The following is an 18,427-nucleotide window of genomic DNA, read 5'->3' on the forward strand; positions in this document are numbered from 1 at the left end:
TTATCTCACTTGGCTTCTCTCAGCACCTTGCTTGTTCCATCTTGCACACCCTCCATGAACAGTAACTGTTTCCTAATTGGTCAGAATTGATTATGATCAATTGATTTCTAACTGGCTAGATAGATAATTCATTTGGGGACCTTCCCTGTTTCCAGAAATCTGTTTGGTTCTGGGCCAAGAAACAGGTCCCTCTTGCTTGGGCCTGGGAGAGGGACGGGTCTGTCTCCTTTCACCCTGGGTGTTCTCCAATCGGAGAGGGAGGTGGGGAGATGAGCACTTCCTGGGCCCCCGCTCTGGGCCAGGCTCTCGCTGGGCGTCTGTACGTGGTTTAATTTTCATCATCACCAGTGTGCGAATGAGGACACTGAGGCCTGGGTCATGAAGTCACTGGCTTCAGGTGACTCAGATAGTGAGTGGCAAATATGGAATGTGGACCCAGGTCTTAAGAGAAATTATTTATGAAACTTTGATTATTATTTTTTAACCAGTATGTTCCCTGCTGACTCTAAAGGCTTTAGCTTGGATCTGAGCTGCCCACTGAACTGACCATCAGGGTTTGGTCCACTCTAGCTGCCCAGGCTCTCCATAGTGCTCCAGGAAAGTTCTGGAGGTTGTTAAAGCATGTGGCTGGAGAGTCTCTGCTCCATTCACTGCTCTGGAGAGTGTGTTGGCTGATGCCTTGGCCCTGGGGTCTGGCTCCACTGCCAGGCCCACCACCTCCAAGCTCGATGCCCTGGGCCTGTAGCCAGGGCACATGCTAATTTTCACTTGAAACTTCGGAAAATTGAAGGCTGGGAAAGGCTTTGGGGAGAAGGTATTGTGGCCATGGCCCCTGAGGATCAAGGTGGAATTCTCCTGAGTCACACCTTACATTCCCAGAGTGAGTTTTGGACCCTTTTAATAGGGGCAGAGTCTGCTGGGGACCAGCCTGCCATGGACTCAGTGGAGGAGGAGAGTCATTGTGCCACTTAACGTTGGGTCCTTGGGCTTCAGGAGAAACACCAGCAGGTGTTGACACGCAAAGGGACGCGTGCTCTCAGGGCTCCAGCCTCTGTGTCTTCACAGATGCGAGCCCCACGGCCCAGCTTAGTGGGCGTGCTGCACCATGAAGCGGAGGCACACGTTGGTGCAGATTCCGGCTTCGTCATGTGTGTTCCGGGCAACTTCGCAGAAGTGACTTGACTCTGCTTTTCAGTCTCTTAGTCTGTGAAACAGGGCTAATCCTATCACCCTGCAGGGTGCGGTCAGGATTAGAGCTCATGAAAGTTAGGTATCTCATACAGCGCAGCAGAATATGGTTACATTCTCGAAACAGGTCACCGTGGCTGCTGTGAACATTTAAGTGAATCTGCCGCAGCAGTGTCTCCGGAGGCCCAGAACCACTTGTGTCCTGTGTAAAGCAGCCTGGGGGCTGTGTAAAGCAGCCCGTCCTCCTGTCAGACGTTCAGCTTCCTGTTCTTCAGAGTTGCCTGTGGCGCCGGCCCTGGCTGAGCAGCCGGCTGTGCCCCGCAGAGGCATTCCTTGACCCAGATATGTGCGTGGTGGTGTCACGCTCTGGCCAGGTCTTCTTCCCAGGAGGCCAGCACGTCTGGCTCCTGCATGCCTGCACTTGCCCCTCTCCCTGGCCCCTTCCCGGTCCTGGCCTGGGCTACTTGCAACAGACAAAGGGAGGCTATTGGCAGTGGAGAGGAGGACGCATTTGGTGCTCCTGTGCCCTGCAGTGCACATACCATGGCAGGGCTGTAACAGGGCCCCAGCCAATGGTTGGTGCAGGTTCGTCTGCAGCAGCTCTCCTCCACCTCAGACAGGAGAGGGGCGGGCAGGGCCCGGTGACCGGGAGCCGCGAAACCCCAATGCTCCCACCTGGACCGCTGGTGCTCACCACGCCCATAGTGTTCACTCTGGAAATGTTTGCTGAGGGCTTACTCCGAAGGCCCTTTGCACGGTGCTGAGTCTCGCAGGGGTGAGTGGGATGCTGTTCCTCTCCTCAGTGAAGGAAGAAGGCAGGTACCCAGATGCCTTACATCAGAAGGTGGGAGCATGAAGGAAGGCCCTGCCCCTGCTGCCGGCCCCCGTGCCGGGCACGTCACCACTGTCCAGAACTGAGTTCTGTCCTCACTGCCTGCCTAAAAATAGGTGATGTTGCCACTTCAGAAATAAGGAGCCGAGCAGCTGGCCTGAGATCACCCGGGGGCGGGGTGGGGGGAGATACATGGTGCTGAGATTGGAGCCTTGGATCATCCAGGGGAAAGTCTAATCCCCTCAGTTTACGGGTGGGGGGACTGAGCCCAGAGAGAGAGAGGGGCTTGTCCAGAGACATGTGGTTCCTAAGAACCTGAACCTGGTGTCTCCTCCCAGCTCAGAGCGCATGTAAAAGTGTGCCTTTTACGCTGAGAGGAGTTGGAGTTGCGTGCCCAGAACGGGGTCTTCCCCTCCACCTCCTGTAACTCATGGTCTGCACTGAGCCGTCCTGGGCACTGCACATCCATACTCGTCTACCTGAAATTCAGCAGCCAGAGGACAAATGAGAAACGCTAAGAGTGGGTGGCTGATGGCGGACGCCCCATCTCGGCCTCTCGCCCTGCACTGTTAATCAAGTTTTGTTTAGATTTTCTCTTCTTCAACCCATTATAAGCTCTTGGAAGTGGAGGAGGGGACCCTGTATGATCTATCTTTTCTATCTGCAGTGCCTACCAAGTTACTCTAAGAACACACTTGCTTTGCCCTTCACAGTTTGCAGGAGACTTTGCTCTTTATTAACTTACTTGTTCTTAGTGGCTCTTTGTAGTAGATGCTATGGGTCACGTTTTGTCCGTGAGAAAAAGCTAGTAAGAGAAGTTCTCCAAAAACCACCCAGGTAATGGCAGTAAGTGGCCAATAACATGAGTTTCCATTATCATCATCACTCAATAGCAGTGGACGCTACAGCATTGTTAGAGTGCTAGGCCTTTTATATAAGCTGTCTTATTTTAAAAAATATTCTTGGCCCTGCCACACAGCTTGTGGGACCCTAGTTCCCCGAGCAGAGATCAAACCCTTGCCCCCTACAGTGGAAGCACAGAGCCCCAGCCACTGGACCGCCAGGGAAGTCCCAAACTGTCTGTACTTTAACATGTATTATTTTATTTTCACAGTAGTCTATATTACAGATAAGGAAGCTGGGTCAGAGAAGTGAAATAACTTGCCCAAGATGACATAACTAGTAAAAGGCAGGTCAGGATTCAAACCAAGAACAGTTCCACCCTGCCTCTCAGAAAGCAAGGAGAGTGTGGGTGCTGCGAGGCCTCGACGACAAGAACAGTCTGTTAACTAGGAAGAGGGAGGTGGGACAGGCTCACCCGGCCAAGGGGCTCTTAGCTCTGAGTGCCAGGGTCAGACGTGAGGGTGATCGCGTGTGTAGACATGACCCCAGAACACCCCCAGCCTGACCGAGTGTGGAGCTTCACAGCCCAGTGACTGGAGGAGAAAGGAGCTCTGAGGCTCACACGCACATGTTACATGGTGCTGATGGAGTCTTTCTTCCCCTCATTATTTTATTTTGAAAAATTTCAGATATATAGAAGAGTTGAAAGACTAGTTTAAAAAACTCATATATCCTTCACCTAAGATCATTTGTTAAGTTTAAGCCACTTCATATGTCTGTATACACACATACACAGAGTTTTATTTTTTACTTATTTATAAGTAAATTGCAAGTAAAAGGAAATCAGTCCTGGGTGTTTGCTGGAAGGACTGATGTTGAAGCTGAAACTCCAATACTTTGGCCACCTGATGCGAAGAGCTGACTTATTGGAAAAGACTCTGATGCTGGGAAAGATTGAGGGCAGGAGGAGAAGGGGACGACAGAGGATGAGATGGCTGGATGGCATCACCGACTCAATGGACATGAGTCTGGGTGAACTCCGGGAGTTGGTGATGGACAGGGAGGCCTGGCGTGCTGCGGTTCACGGGGTCGCAGAGTCAGACACGACTGAGTGATTGAACTGAACTGACTCTCCTTATTACTTTACTATTTTTCTTCTATAAATTCTTCTGTATAGGCAAAGTATCATTATCGCATCTAAAAAATTAACAGTAATTTTGCATTATAATCTAATGTATAGGCGAAATTCAGATTTCCTCAGTTCCAAAAATGTCACTGTTGCCTGTTTTCATTTTCAATCCAGAATCGAATCCAGGGCTTAGGTGTTGCATTTGGGGGTTTCTGTGTCTACTGGGCTTTTCTAATCCCTGTGCCTTAACTTTTTAAAACAGAAAAGACCAGTTGTCTTACAGAATGACCTCCCCTTTCTGGATTTGCCTGATTGTTTCTATACACTTAATCTGTTTTTCTCAAGGATGCTCATAGGTAATGCTGTTGGAGATGGGTAGGTTCTCAAGAGTGGAGGTCACTGAGCTTCTTTGGTTCATTGAGGTATCATTCTTGACCAGAAGTTCTTAACTGGCACATGAATGGGCTTCAGTCCTATGACATGTACCCCATACCTAAATTATATGCACATTTTCCTCATGTGTGTATTTTTTTTGGGAGAGGCTTCTTACTCAGTCGCTAAGTCATGTCGGGCTCTTTGCAACCCCATGGAGTGCAGCTCACCAGGCTTCCCTGCCTTCCACTATCTCCCAGAGTTTGCTCATTGAGTCAGTGATGCCATCCAACCATCTTATCCTCTCTGTCATCCCCTTCTCCTCCTGCCCTCAATCTTCCCCAGCATGAAAGTCTTTTCCAGTGAGTCTGCTCTTTGCATCAGGTGGCCAAAGTATTGGAACTTCAGCTTCAGGGTGAGTCCTTCCAGTGAATATTCAGGGTTGATTTCCTTTAGGATTGACCAGTTTGATCTTTTTGCAGTCCAAGGGACTCTGAAGAGTCTTCTCCAGCATCACAATTCAAAAGCCAAGAGGTTTCTTGACTCTTATCAAATTATCAAATTTCTCCAAGGGCTTCAAGACCCAGAAAGGTTTAGGTTTCTGTTCTTGCCTTGCTCTTCAGGTGTTCTGAATGCCAGGATTCCCTCACCAACTGGTACTATGAGAAGGATGGGAAGCTGTACTGCCACAAGGACTACTGGGGGAAGTTTGGGGAGTTCTGCCACGGATGCTCTCTGTTGATGACGGGGCCCGTCATGGTGAGTGCATCCCTCCATCTCTGCCCCCTCCGTCGTCAGAGTTCATTGGCAGTGCCTCCGGTTCCCTGTGGCCATTTACCTTCTGTCTTCCCGTCAGCCGAGGCCTCTCCCTTTATTTATTCAGTCACTTAACAGATGATTTTTAGGACCTATTAAGTGCCAGATGTGATCCGTCTCTCAGAGACTTAACAGTCCAGTGTTGGGAGGGCTGGGCAGGCAAGGAGGGGAGACGGTGAGATGGGATGGGGCCCTAAAGGGGAGTATGAGCCTCCCTCCTGGGGCTGATGACTTCTGGGGGCCTGTGCCCATGGCTGAGACCGAGAGTTTTTTTCTTACAGTCTCAGAAATGACAAGGAGGGACTTCCCTGCTGGTCCAGTGGTTAGGACTCCTCGCTTTCACTGCCAAGGACCTGGATTCAGTCCCTAGTTGGAGAACTAAGATTCTGCAGGTCACATGGTGTTGACAAACAGAAAGAAAGAAATGACAGAGAAGCACCAGTCCAGCCCTTTCCCTGGAAGCTCTGGGACGGGGCGGGCCAAAGTCAGCGATGACTGGGCAGGGATGGTCTGTAGAGCCCTGATGGGAGGCCCCTCACCCACCCCGCCTCCACTCGGGCAACAGTGCCAACTTGTCTCCTCCCCACGTCTGTCCACCCTGCTCCCCACCTGCCCACAGGTGGCCGGGGAGTTCAAGTACCACCCAGAGTGCTTCGCCTGTATGAGCTGCAAGGTGATCATCGAGGATGGGGACGCATACGCCCTGGTGCAGCACGCCACCCTCTACTGGTAAGATGGTGGCCCCGTGTCCCTCCTTCCTGACAAGGGTGGCTGAGCGGGCGGGGCAAGTGGCAGTGTGAATTGTGCAGGACTGCTGGGGTCTCGGCGCGCTGATTGTATTCCTGTCACAGCGATGGCTCTTGACCAGCTCTGAAAGCTGTGAGCGAGATAATGAACGTCTCTGCCTTCTCTCCGTACCTAGTGGGAGAATAAGCATACTGCCCTGCAGGCCTCCCAGAGGGAGAAGGTGGCTGGGAGGGGACTCTCGGAGAGGGAGCCCAGGATGTTAAAGGCAAAGGCCCCTTAGAAGTCAGCCCAGCTGCCTCGGTCGACAAAAAAAGTCAGGCTGAGGCCCAGTTCTTACCTTGAGTCAGAGGCAGAAAACCCAGCTGCTCATTGTGAGCAGCCAGCTGGAATCGGGCAGGGCAGTGAATGTGGGGCTATGCGCTCTGTCGCTGGAAGGCTCATCGTTGCTGGGGGCTTCCAGGTGGGGCTCCAGGATCTCAGCCCCCTTTCTGCTCCTCCCCGCAGTGGGAAGTGCCACAACGAGGTGGTACTGGCACCCATGTTTGAGAGGCTGTCCACGGAATCCGTCCAGGACCAGCTGCCCTACTCCGTCACACACATCTCCATGCCAGCCACCACCGAAGGCAGGCGGGGCTTCTCCGTGTCCGTGGAGAGTGCCTGCTCAAACTACGCCACCACCGTGCAAGTGAGAGAGTGAGTGCCTGGGGTAGGGGTTCTGGAGCGGAGCACACAGCAGGCCTTGGAGCCCCAGCATCTTAGCAGAGCTCTGCATCCACATCGCGTCTCTCCTTCCTGGGCTCACTGTGCTGTCACCACGCCTAGGCCCTGGCACTGACTGCCCTCATCCCCCACCATGACTGCTTCCCGCCAGATACCTAACACCAGAACCGCTTACCTTTCACGGGTCAAATTTCCATCATGTTTGCTCTTTGAAATTATCTGGCTTGGTTATGTTTGTTTATCATCTGTCCTCCTCAAGAGTTCCCTGTGGAACTTAGTCTGGTTCTTTGCTGCGCACCCAGGGCCTGGAGCAGTGCCTGGCACATAGTGGGTGCACATGGATTGTTGTTTCATTGGTTGAGTGAGTGAATGGAGGAAGGAGAAAGAGGTAAAGACTCCATGCTGTGTCCAGGCTGGCGACCGGATGGGGAAAGGGTCTGTCCATCTAATACCAGTTGTGAGGCACTGTGGCTCCCAGCCCTGTAGACGGTGATCATGTGCTTACTGTGTGCTGGGTGCTGGGTGCTCACAGCAGAGCGGGGTCCTGGGGCTGGGAAGTCAGAGGGAGGTGAGGTCTGCTCTAAGCCCGAAGCTGTGTTCAGGACAGAGGTGGGGGTCTGTGGCTGTGTCTGGTATAGATTGGGTGGTTGGGAATAGCCAGAAGGGGCCTGTTAAGTCACAGAGAGCCTGGATCATGAGGATCCAATGGGTCTCTTGAGGGATTTAAGCAGCAAGGTGACATGACCAGGGGAGCGTTTTAGAAGCATGCTGCTGTGGAAGTGGGATGGGAGAAGGGCAGGCCTAGAGGTACAGAGACCAGTTAGCAGGCTGATGCATGGAGCAAGAGACGGGTGTTGGTAACCATGGTGATGGAGCATTCTTCAGGACGTGAGGATTGGGGGGTAGTGAGGGAACTCCTGAAGCGGGGAATGCCGTCTAGGTTTCTGGCTTAGGCCTCTGGGTGAGTGGGGTGCCTTTCACCGAGATGGGGTAGAGCCTCTCCCTGAGTGGCCTGGGCCTGGGGGCCAGTCGGGGCCCAGGGCCTGGTGAGCCCTTCCTGCACAAGTGAAATTGGTCAGGCTGTCTTTAAAGATGCCTCTGCCCTGCCTTCTCTCATCTGGCCCAGGGTCAACCGGATGCACATCAGTCCTAACAACCGAAACGCCATCCACCCTGGGGACCGCATCCTGGAGATCAATGGGGCCCCCGTGCGCACGCTCCGCGTGGAGGAGGTACCTGCCGTGTGTCCTGTGGGGAGTGGGGGGCGGACCGTGAACAGACCCTCTTTGTCTTGCCACTGAGCCTGTGAGCACTGGTGACCCCCTCTGTCAGCCTGGCTTGTTCCCAGGGCAGCAGGGATGGCTGGCCATGTCGGGGAGTGCCAGGCTGTGGGCAGAGGGCACGGTGTGGCCAGTGGCCGCCAGAGGCCACAGCGGGCTCTGGTCCTCTGGCCTGATGGTGGGTGGCCCACGATGGGATGCCCTGCGGGCCTGCCTCACACCGCTCCCGGCTGCAGGTGGAGGACGCCATTAGCCAGACGACCCAGACACTGCAGCTCCTGATTGAACACGACCCCGTCTCCCAGCGCCTGGACCAGCTGCAGCTGGATGCACGGCTCTCTCCCTGCGCGCAGAATGACAGACACGCGCACACCCTCAGCCCCCTGGACACCAAGGAGAACCTGGAGGGGACACTGAGGAGACGCTCCCTGAGGTGCCCCGTCCCGCCCTGGCTCTGTGCTGCCCCACGCCCAGCTCTTGGACTAGTGGAGCTGGCTCTCTGAGGCCAGCAGAGTTAGGAAGGGAGCCAGCTGGCCGGGAGTGGGCAATGAGGATTGTGCTGACCCAGCGCCCCCCCAAGGATAACAGTTCATAGCCAGGGCCCATGTGTGATCTGACCCAGCTGTCTGCCAGCTTTCCCTAGAAACCAGAGTGTAGTTGCTAAGTCATGTCCGACTCTTTGCTACCTCATGGACTGTTCCCTGCCAGGCTCCCCTGTCCATGGGATTTTCCAGGCAAGAATACTGAAGTAGGTGGCCATTTCCTTCTCCAGGAGAAGCCAGAGGGTCAGGCTTTGTCCACTGAACTCTGAGCTGGGCAGGAGGCAGCGGTGCTGGATCCCAAAGGGTGGCAAGGCCTGTGGGGGAAGCGTAGGGTGCCGAGGCTGGACACGGGGCACAGATAAGTGTAGATAAGGACGTTGACAACCAGAAAGCAAGAGATGAATGCACGAGGGGGGACCAGAAGTCCCTTCTTTAGGAAGTCAGAGTGACAGTCACCAACCATTGGCTGCTCTTTAAAAATGTCATAAACAAAGTGGCTTTTTTGCTCTAAAAATCATACGCACTTATTAAAGTTCAGGAAATAACAGGCAGGTACTACAGAGATGTCCCATTTGCTCATGTTTTGGGTGGTAGTAGGCTGTTGCTCTAAGCCAATCGGGGCTGTAAATCAGGCAGACCTGGAAGGTGGTGGATTCCCATCGACCCATCGACAGTGCTGCCAGCTGGTGGAGTCTAGTCCCTCACTCTGGGTGAGAGGTGCTCAGGGTTCCCGCTTTGCGGGTGATTTTCCCATGCTTACATAGACTCCGGATGTCTGCCGCCCCCAGACAACACCTCTGTCCAATGTCAGAGTCCCCCTCCCCCGTCCCAGCACCCTGACTGCAGAGGTTGGAAAGACCAGGGTGGCCCTGAGGTTCCTGCCTCAAGGCTTCCATGCTGGGTCTTTGAGGGCTGCCCTGTCCCCACCCTCATCCCTTCTCCTCCTCCTCCTCCTCCTCCGCAGACGCAGTAACAGCATCTCCAAGTCCCCCGGCCCCAGCTCCCCCAAGGAGCCGCTCCTGCTCAGCCGTGACATCAGCCGCTCAGAGTCCCTGCGCTGCTCCAGTAGCTGCTCACAGCAGATCTTCCGGCCCTGTGACCTGATCCACGGCGAGGTCCTGGGGAAGGGCTTCTTCGGGCAGGCCATCAAGGTGAGCGCCAGCTCTGCCCCTGTGCCCCCCAGCCCTCAAACCCTCCTCTGGGGATTTTCACTATTTGCCCTCCCAGGCCACCTGAAGGCAGCGTTGCTGCTGGTGTGAGCTTGGGGGACCTGGAGCCCCGGGTGGGATGAGGTTGACTGTGGCCCCCCCATCTCTGGTCAGTGAGTGTTTCTAGGTGCCCAGAGGCCTCGGTGTGGGAGTGGCTCCTGCCTCCCTGCTGAACAGTCTCGGGGACTAACCTCTCTCTCTCTCTCTCTCCTCCTCCTCCTCTGCTGAGAGCTGGGAGGGGGGGTCAGGTAAGCCATGTGTCTCAGCCTTCGGGGCCATGGGGCTGGAGAGCTTCCTCCCAACCCCCCCAGCTCCCTGGTGCATGTCTGTGGCACTGACCCTCTTGCCCCCCAGACTCCTGTTCCCCGAGAGACACGCTCCTGGGTCAGATGACCAGAACCCTTGCTTGGCTTGGCAGCACCCCTCCCCCTGCCTCCCCCCAACACGCCCCTTTTGTGGGTTCTCACCTCTCCTCCGTGCATGCCCAGCTCTCCGGGGAGGAAGGTGTGCTCCCTTCTGAGGCCCTTGCTGTGTGTTCTGCACTTGAACTGTCAGTCTGATCCGGCTGATGACGTCAGCGTGTCCTCCAGGGCATGGGATGGCCAGCGACAGATTTGCGCACAGTTCCCCAGAAGGACCTCTGTTCTCTACACTAGTGACAGTCACCCTCCTTTTAGGTGACGCACAAAGCCACGGGCAAAGTGATGGTCATGAAGGAGCTGATCCGGTGTGATGAGGAGACACAGAAGACTTTTCTAACTGAGGTAAGAAGCGGGGTGGGGGCTAGGAGTTTGTGTCACTGTTGAAAGAAGGAAATTGATACTAAAGAATGACTTCAATCCCAGCTTTCAGCACCAAAAAAAAAAAAAAAAAAGATGTGAAGAGGAAGCTTAGTTTGGAGTCGTCACTTTCTTTCTGCCTGCCTTTCTTAAGGCAGAACAGACCATTAGAGGAATGTCCCTGCCCCCCCCGTAAATGACGGCACATTATTTGTATAAAAAACACTGAGGACAGCACGAACTGGTACAGTGAGCTGTGCTTCATGGAGCTCGTGGAGTGTGGGGTGAGCGCAGGCGCTTTGGAGCAGCTCGACGCTGGACACCCCGCCGGGCCAGCCTGGCACCTTGGTGTCCTTCCCCACCGCCCCACAGGGTGCTGCCCTCCTGGTCTCCACCTCGCTCTGGGGCCCTGCCTCTCCAGTTCCCCAGATGTAGCTCCTAGAAAGGCAGGGTCCCAAGCACGAGGCCAGGGAGGCTGTCCCCATCCACGTGGGGCTTTCTTCCCCAGCACCCGAGACAGGAGGGGGAGACACGGGGCACATGTGTCATGCTGACTCCCCGAGGGAGGGGGTGAGGAAGAAACTGGGCCCCGCCCTCATGGCCTCCCCGCCCTGCAGGTGAAGGTGATGCGCAGCCTGGACCACCCCAACGTGCTCAAGTTCATCGGCGTACTGTACAAGGATAAGAAGCTGAACCTGCTGACGGAGTACATCGAAGGGGGCACGCTGAAGGACTTCCTGCGCAACGTGGTGAGCACAGCACCCCCAGAGTCCCTAAGAGCCTTGGGGGGGTCATCAGTGGGGCCCCTGTGTCACCACTGCTCTGGAACCACAATGATCAGAGAGACCTGCTGCCTTACCTGCAAAGGGCCATTTTGGGTGGGACTGGGCACAGGCAGGGAGGGTTTACTGCAGATCACGTTGACCCACGGGGCCTGGACCACCAGTAGAACAAGGCCCACCGGCCTCTGACGGGCCTTCCTCCATCCTGCAGGACCCGTTCCCCTGGCAGCAGAAGGTCAGGTTTGCCAAAGGCATCGCCTCTGGAATGGTGAGTCCTGCCGACAGCCCTGCCAGCAGAGTGGGTCTGGGAGGAGCTTGGACAGGCATCTGCTGAGGCTGGTGTGTAGGTGCTTAGTAGGGGTTAACAGTGACCAGAGGGGCTGACATTGAGGAGGCCAGAAGGAAAAGGCAGGCACACACCGTCTTGGAGGCAGGTGGCACAGGAGAAGGGTGGGCACCCCCTGAGGAGGGGCGCCAGGCAGGTTGGAAAGAGTTCCGTGGGCCTGTGAGCGGCTCCCGGAGCCCAAGGGAGGGAACTGGTGTTGCGGGGAGAGGGGCGGGTTTCTGCGTGGAAGGGTGGCTCAAGAGCCAGAGGCGGAGGCCTGGATGGGGAAATAGCAAATACAGACTGGTTTGGACACATGAGGGTAGGAAGAGGGAGAGGTTAAAGTCAGAGTGCTGAGATAAGAAGATGCGGCACGTACACACAGTGGGGTATGACTCAGCCGCGGAAAGGATGGATTAGGCCGTTCGCCGCCACGGACGGACCTAGAGACTGTCACACTGAGTGAAGTCAGTCAGACACAGAGAGACAAATATCATATGATACCGCTTATGTGTGGACTCTAAAACAGTGGTACAAATGAGCCTGTTCACAAAAGGGAAGTGGAGTCACAGATGTAGAAAACAGACTCATGGTTGTCAAGGGGGAAAGGGGGAGGGATAAACCGGGAGGATGAAATCAACATATATACACTACTATATGTAAAGTGCGTCACTATTAAGAAGGCACTGAGGAGTACAGGGAAGTCTCCTCAGTACTCTGTAATGACCTGTATGGGAGAAGAATCTAAGCAAGAGTGGATATGTATATGTGTCACTGATTCATCTGCAATACACCTGAAACTTCACATAGCATTATAGATCAACTACACTCCAATAAATTTTTTTTTCCCTAAGTGAGAGCACTGAATGCTAACCAGTAGATCACAGGGAAAGTGTAGACAGAGAGGGAAGTGTGTGTTGGGAGGACAGATCAGCTGGGCCAGGAGGTGGCCACTTCCCCTCTCCCAGCAGGAAAGATCCAGGGTGGCTAAAGCCAGAGACTGGGAGGGGGTGGCCTAGCTCTGAGTAAAATAGGTTGGGGGGTGCTCACTGGGCCCAGGGAGTCGGGAACTTCAGGACAGAGCAGCGCCTGGGTTGGGATCGGTGAACAGAGGCTGCTGGGCAGGAGACGGCAGCAGGGAGAGGGGAAGCCCTCGGCCTTCTGTTGACACCGGGATGAGGAGTGACGGCAGGAGGGCCCTGGAGTCCAGCTTGGGTTCTTAAGCTGGCGTGGGGGGTGGGGGTGTCCTGGGGGAAGAGCAGGTTTTGGGGCCCCCGAGTCTCAGAGTCAGCGTCTAGCCGATTGACTGGCCATGGGCCTCAGCTCCTACCTCTTGTTCCAGGCCTATTTGCATTCCATGTGTATCATCCACCGGGATCTGAACTCGCACAACTGCCTCATCAAGCTGGTACGTGCCCCCAGGGCAGCCCTCCTGGCTCCCTTGTTGCCAGCGAGACTGCCTGGCCCCTCTGGCTTTAGACCAGAGGTATCGCCTCAGGCTTCTGTCTGCTGGGGGATCCTCACACATGCAGACAAACCCCACCTCCTCCCAGTAGCAGCCTTTGAAATCCTGTGGTTGGAAGGGACTTGAAGTTCCTCAACTGTTTGTAGAGCCCTGTCACTTTTCCTGGTTTTGCCCCGTGTTGGGGGCAGCAGCTCCCCAAGGACCCCATTTTGCAGCTGTGGCACCTGAAGCCTCAGCCCGAGGCTACAGAGCTACTAAATTCACAGGGAGGGGTTTGGGGCCAGCCTCCCTCTCCCCTGCTGGTCAGCTCTGCTCGCTACAGTGTTACTCCTGTTGACTTGCAGTGTAGCTTCCTGGGTGTCCACTCACTGGCCCTGGCCATGCCCTCTGGACTCACACCAAACAGTCTTAATCCCTTTTCCACATGACTGCCTTGTAGCTATTTGAAGAGCTTATCTCCCCTTCGCCCCCCACCCCCACGGAAGGCCTGTATCTTGTCTTTTTCTGTCTTATCCTGGTTCCAGCTTTAAATCTTTCTGAGAACAAGGCAGGATGAGAAAAAAAGCAAAACGAAATCCACTGTCCTGTCTCTTGGGTTCCACTCTCCAGGTCCCAGGGCCTCTGCTGAGAACACCCTCTAGGTCTGGGGGTGTCTGCCATGCAAAGAGCGCAGACTGAGACGACAAACACCACCATCAAGACCCCCCTTGGTCATACGCGTCTTCTCTCCTCCTCTTGGGACTGTCCTGTCCCCGTCCGGTCGTCCCCCGCCCCCCAGGGCTGACCTGACCCTTGTCCTCTCAGGACAAGACCGTGGTGGTGGCTGACTTCGGGCTGTCACGGCTCATAGTCGAGGAGAGAAAGAAGCCCCCCGTGGAAAAGGCCACCACCAAGAAGCGCACCTTGCGCAAGAGCGACCGCAAGAAGCGCTACACGGTGGTGGGGAACCCCTACTGGATGGCCCCGGAGATGCTGAACGGTCAGTCCTGACACCCCGGAGGGGAGGTGGGGCCACATCTTGCAGCAGAGCCCCAGGGCGTGTAGACCAGGTACCCGAAGCCGGGGGTGCACGGTTTTCATCCCATGCCTGACTGGACCTCAAAGACGCCTCCCTCCCCGAGATCAGGCCTGCAGGCTGGCTGGCGCCCCATCCGGGGCCCACGCTGAGGTCTGACCGCGGTTCCTGTGCCCCAAGGGGTAGCTGAGCGCTCAGGCACTTTACTGCCTGTTCTCACTCCTTGCTGAGAACTGAGGTGTGCTGCCCCCTCGTGGCTGAGGCGCAGACCAGCCGGAGATGCTGGCCAGGCCTCCTGAGCCAGACAGCGCTGTGAGACTGCAGAAGTGGCCCGCTGCAGCCGTTTCTGAGGTCTCCAGCCAGAGAGTGCACAGGAGGCAGTGCCAGAGTCCAGGCGCATCCTGGCCCAGTTCTCTTTCACTATCCCGTGCGGCTTCACCCTGGGCAGTGTTGTTTCATGAGACCTCTCTGAGGCTGACTGGTTTTCAGACGGGGCCTGTCCCCACAGCCTTAGAGGCACCCCCACAGAACCTCTCCTAGCCCTGGCTCTTAGCTCTGACCTGACCTGGCTCCAGACGCAGTGCAGAGCAGAGACGGGACCAAACCTAACAACAGCCTGCTCTCCTGTGTTTTTTGTGAAGGAAAGAGCTACGACGAGACGGTGGATGTCTTCTCTTTTGGGATTGTCCTCTGTGAGGTGAGCCCCAGCACGGAGACCAGGCCTGAGGCAGCAGACCTGGCAGCCCGGCCCCCGCAGTCGAAACGGGGGCTCTTCCTCCTAAGATGCATAGTGCCACAGAGTCAGCAGGAGCAGAGGGCCGTGTCGGTTATCACGGGTCTTTGGACACGTTCGAGTCTCACTTTTAAAAATATCGTTCACTTAACAGAAATCAGTTCAGCATCTACTGTATGCAGAGCCCTGGGCTGGCAGCAGAGGGCTTCGGACATGAATCAGATCCAGTGCCTCCCTTCTCAGGGCCCGAACTCCAGCACAGGGCAGGGCGGGGCTGTGTGGAAGCAGCCCCTCCAGAGGCTGGTCACGGGCGTCTTGCTTCTGTGCTGAGGCTCCTCCAGATTCTCTAGTCAGGAGACAAGCCTGCATTAGCAAGATACGGAGAGACGGGAGGGGGCAGCCCTCTCAGCTGGGTTTTTACTTCCTTCCTCTTCTGTTTATTTGACTGCATCTGGCCTTAGTTACAGCACGCAGGCTCAGTGGCTGCAGCACAGGGCTTAGTTGCCCTGCAGCATGTGGGATCTTAGTTCCCTAACCAGAATTGAACCTGCGTCCTTGCATTGCCAGACGGATTCTTAACCACTGGAGCACCAGGGAAGCCTCTGCCTCCCGCTTCTGACCATCCCTCCTGTCCTGTCCCCGCACCAGCACCCCCCTCCCCCACCACATGGCTGCACCGTCCCTGACCACTGTCTCTCCACCTGCAGATAATCGGGCAGGTGTATGCAGATCCTGACTGCCTGCCCCGAACACTGGACTTCGGCCTCAACGTGAAGCTCTTCTGGGAGAAGTTTGTCCCCGAAGAGTGCCCCCCAGCCTTCTTCCCCCTGGCAGCCATCTGCTGCAGACTGGAGCCTGAGAGCAGGTTGGAGTCCACGCCCCTCGCTCAGCCCTCATGGTCCTGGGATGCTCACCCCAGTCCTCAGCCATTGCCAAGCCTTTCCCAGGCTCGCAGATGTGGCCATCAACCACTGAAGCCACCTGACGACCCTGACATGTCAGTCAGCAGGGAGGAAGACGGGGGTTTTGTAGCAAGTGACCCAGAGACAGCGTTAAACTTTAACAGCAGGAAATTCACCCAAACCTATATACCATGCTAACAGTGTTTTCAAGTTTCCATATTCCCATGTCCAAACACATTTTTTTTTATACAGTTATCTTAAGTAGAGAAAAGTTTGACATTTCGCTTTGCATTTTTGTCACTACCCAGTATTCCAGATTATCATTTCTGTTGACTGTGAAATTCACTAGGAGACTGTAGGAACATACATGCGTAGATGTTCAGGTTTTTCCAGTTTGTCCTTATAGTAGGTATTACAGTGAGCATCTTTATGCATTAGCCAATTTTTTCCTTTAAAGAAATCTTCTTAAAATTATCTTTAGTATATGAGAACATGTATTTAATATGTGAGAAAGACACAGATGCTATGGAAAAAGTACTCAAGCCAAGCAAAAAGGGTTGTTCAGGGTGCAGGTTACCACCATCTTTAAGATGGTGCTCAGAGTAGGTCTTGCCAAGAAGGTGACAAGATGTTTAAGCAAAATCGAGGAGGAGATGGAGGAATGGACCTGAGCTGTCTCCAGGGCAACAGGAGCCAGGCATTCTCTTTCTCTTTGGGGTGAGCTGCCAAGACTGTGAGAAGCCCCTCCCGGGGCAGATCCCATCGATATGGAAACGACTTTCAATCTCAGGACTGAAAGGATCTTTAAAAGGGCACTTAGTCCAAACCTACCTGTGATGATTGCGTTTTCTCTGAGACCTGGAAGGGGCTTTTCTCCTCCTGTACTTCATTTTCAAGCTGCCCCTTTGAGCCAGACCCTCCTCTCCCTGTGTTACCACCTCTCGTCTTTGCAGCAGCCTGTGCAGTCTATGACCTGAGGCACACCAAGGTTAAGGGCTCGCCCAAGGTCAGACACCCAGGAAGTGGTGGAGCCACAGGCCTGGGTGCCTTCTTTGCCACCTCACTGCCCACCCCTACCCCCATGACTCACCTGTCTCCTCCTCCTCTTTCTAGACCGGCATTCTCCAAACTGGAGGACTTCTTTGAGGCACTGTCCCTGTACCTGGGGGAGCTGGGCATCCCACTGCCCACAGAGCTGGAGGACCTGGACCACACCGTGAGCATGGAGTACGGCCTGATCCGGAACCCGCCTCCCTAGCCCTGGCCCAACCCCCTTCTGGGGGCATCCCCCAGCCAGCACTGCCCCCTCTGCACCCATCCCTGCTGCGGGCAGGGCCAGCCAGGCCTCCTGGGGATCGGCAGCTCATTCAGAAGCAGGACTGGCCATCCTCCTACGTCCCCGGAGGCAAGCGGGCACAGCACCAGGGAAACGTCCCCACAGGTCCTGGAGCCCGGTTACTGTCTGTAAATCCCACACTCGCCTGGAAGCTGTGAAGAAAACAAACAAAGCCTGGTCCCTGAGCCAGGAGGAGTCTGTTACCCATGACCACTCGGGAGCGCCCTGGCAGTGGATTCCCAGAGGCCCTTGCTGACACTGACCAGCGCACCCTGGACCTGCTGGGCAGGCTCCCAGGTGCACCGCCGGCGGACCCTGACGCCTCTGGTTCGGCCGGTGCAGGAGGACTTCTTGTGGAGTGTGGCAGAGAGTGCGGCTGTCCGAGGACCGGAAGCGACCGCGGTGCTCCCCGGCCCTGGCGCGTCCCGCCCTCCCCTGGGCAGCATTGAGGGAGTGGGCTGTAAAGCGTCTCCTGGTCGGTTTGTGGTGGGTCCGGCCAGGAGTCAGGAGCAGGGCTGGTTTCTGTTCGCCTCCTGGGCCCCGGGGCCCCATAGGCTCGAGGCGGAGCCTCCACTTGTGTTCTCACACTGAGCTCCGGACTGGCGGGGAGCTCGTGGGCGCGTCCCTCCTGCCAGCGACAAGCAGTCACCCGCAAGCGCAGGTGGCGGCCAGGGTGAAGGAGAGGCCCTGCCCTCTCGGAAGCCCTGGTGTCCTGGCTGCTGTCCTTTGCACGCTCAGGTGCGCTTCATCCAGGAGCCCAGGCTTGTGCGGGGCGGGCTCTGGAGGACACTGGTTAGTGGAGGCCCAGCATGTGGGGTGTGAGGTGACCCTGCACCATATTTGCTAAGTGAGGAGTGGGTTTGGGACCTTACTGCGGTGTGTGTGGTTGTGCTGGGGGCGGGGGCGGCTGGGTGACGCGGGAGAAGGCGGTTGCCGTTCAGACTGTCTTGGTGTTGTACCTGTGGGGGTGATGTGTGAAACGCTGTACACAGACAGACCTGATGAGCTGAGGCACTGGGTGTTGCCTCTGGCCAGTCTCCTTGCTGTTGACGCCCTGCTCAGGTGTGGAGTGCGCGAGCCCTCGCCCTGGGCTCCCGGCAGCAGGGAGGCCGGCATCGTGCAGCTGGTGCTGCCTCGGTGGTCCCCGCAGGAGTGGGGGTGGTGGGCCCAAATCAGGCCGCGGAGCAGACCAAATAAATTAAGCAGTTAACATGACTGATGGTGCGGAGAGTGAGAACGTGACTTGCGGCCTGGTTCAGGGACACGCACATGGAGGCTGCAGTGGCCACTTTGAGGCCCCGCCCATGTGACCCCACAGCAGGGGTTCGAGTGCTCTGACCCCACCTCCTTACACAGACACCCGCCTGCTCCAGGGGACGTGTGCAACCCGGAGGCAGCCAGGCCTCGGGGCAG

At 55.9% G+C, this 18,427-nt stretch overlaps 1 protein-coding gene across 3 annotated transcripts in view; it reads left to right on the forward strand.

The window, feature by feature from the left end:
- The window catches only part of LIMK2 (LIM domain kinase 2), a 54,488-nt gene extending 36,259 nt beyond the window's left edge, over positions 1–18,229 (forward strand). For 2 of the 3 annotated variants that reach the window (XM_005218147.5, XM_005218146.5), the window contains 14 exons: positions 4,988–5,123; positions 5,800–5,909; positions 6,432–6,620; positions 7,774–7,879; positions 8,164–8,360; positions 9,434–9,620; positions 10,355–10,441; positions 11,074–11,205; positions 11,450–11,506; positions 12,906–12,971; positions 13,833–14,007; positions 14,685–14,740; positions 15,484–15,641; positions 16,792–18,229. In XM_005218147.5, the coding sequence (XP_005218204.1) occupies positions 4,988–5,123; positions 5,800–5,909; positions 6,432–6,620; positions 7,774–7,879; positions 8,164–8,360; positions 9,434–9,620; positions 10,355–10,441; positions 11,074–11,205; positions 11,450–11,506; positions 12,906–12,971; positions 13,833–14,007; positions 14,685–14,740; positions 15,484–15,641; positions 16,792–16,936 (1,801 nt within the window). In that variant the 3' untranslated portion in view covers positions 16,937–18,229. 3 annotated transcript variants of the gene reach the window in all.
- The last annotated feature ends 198 nt before the right edge of the window (positions 18,230–18,427 follow it).

This window comes from Bos taurus, chromosome 17, assembly GCF_002263795.3.
Source record: "Bos taurus isolate L1 Dominette 01449 registration number 42190680 breed Hereford chromosome 17, ARS-UCD2.0, whole genome shotgun sequence".
Lineage (NCBI taxonomy): Eukaryota > Metazoa > Chordata > Mammalia > Artiodactyla > Bovidae > Bos > Bos taurus.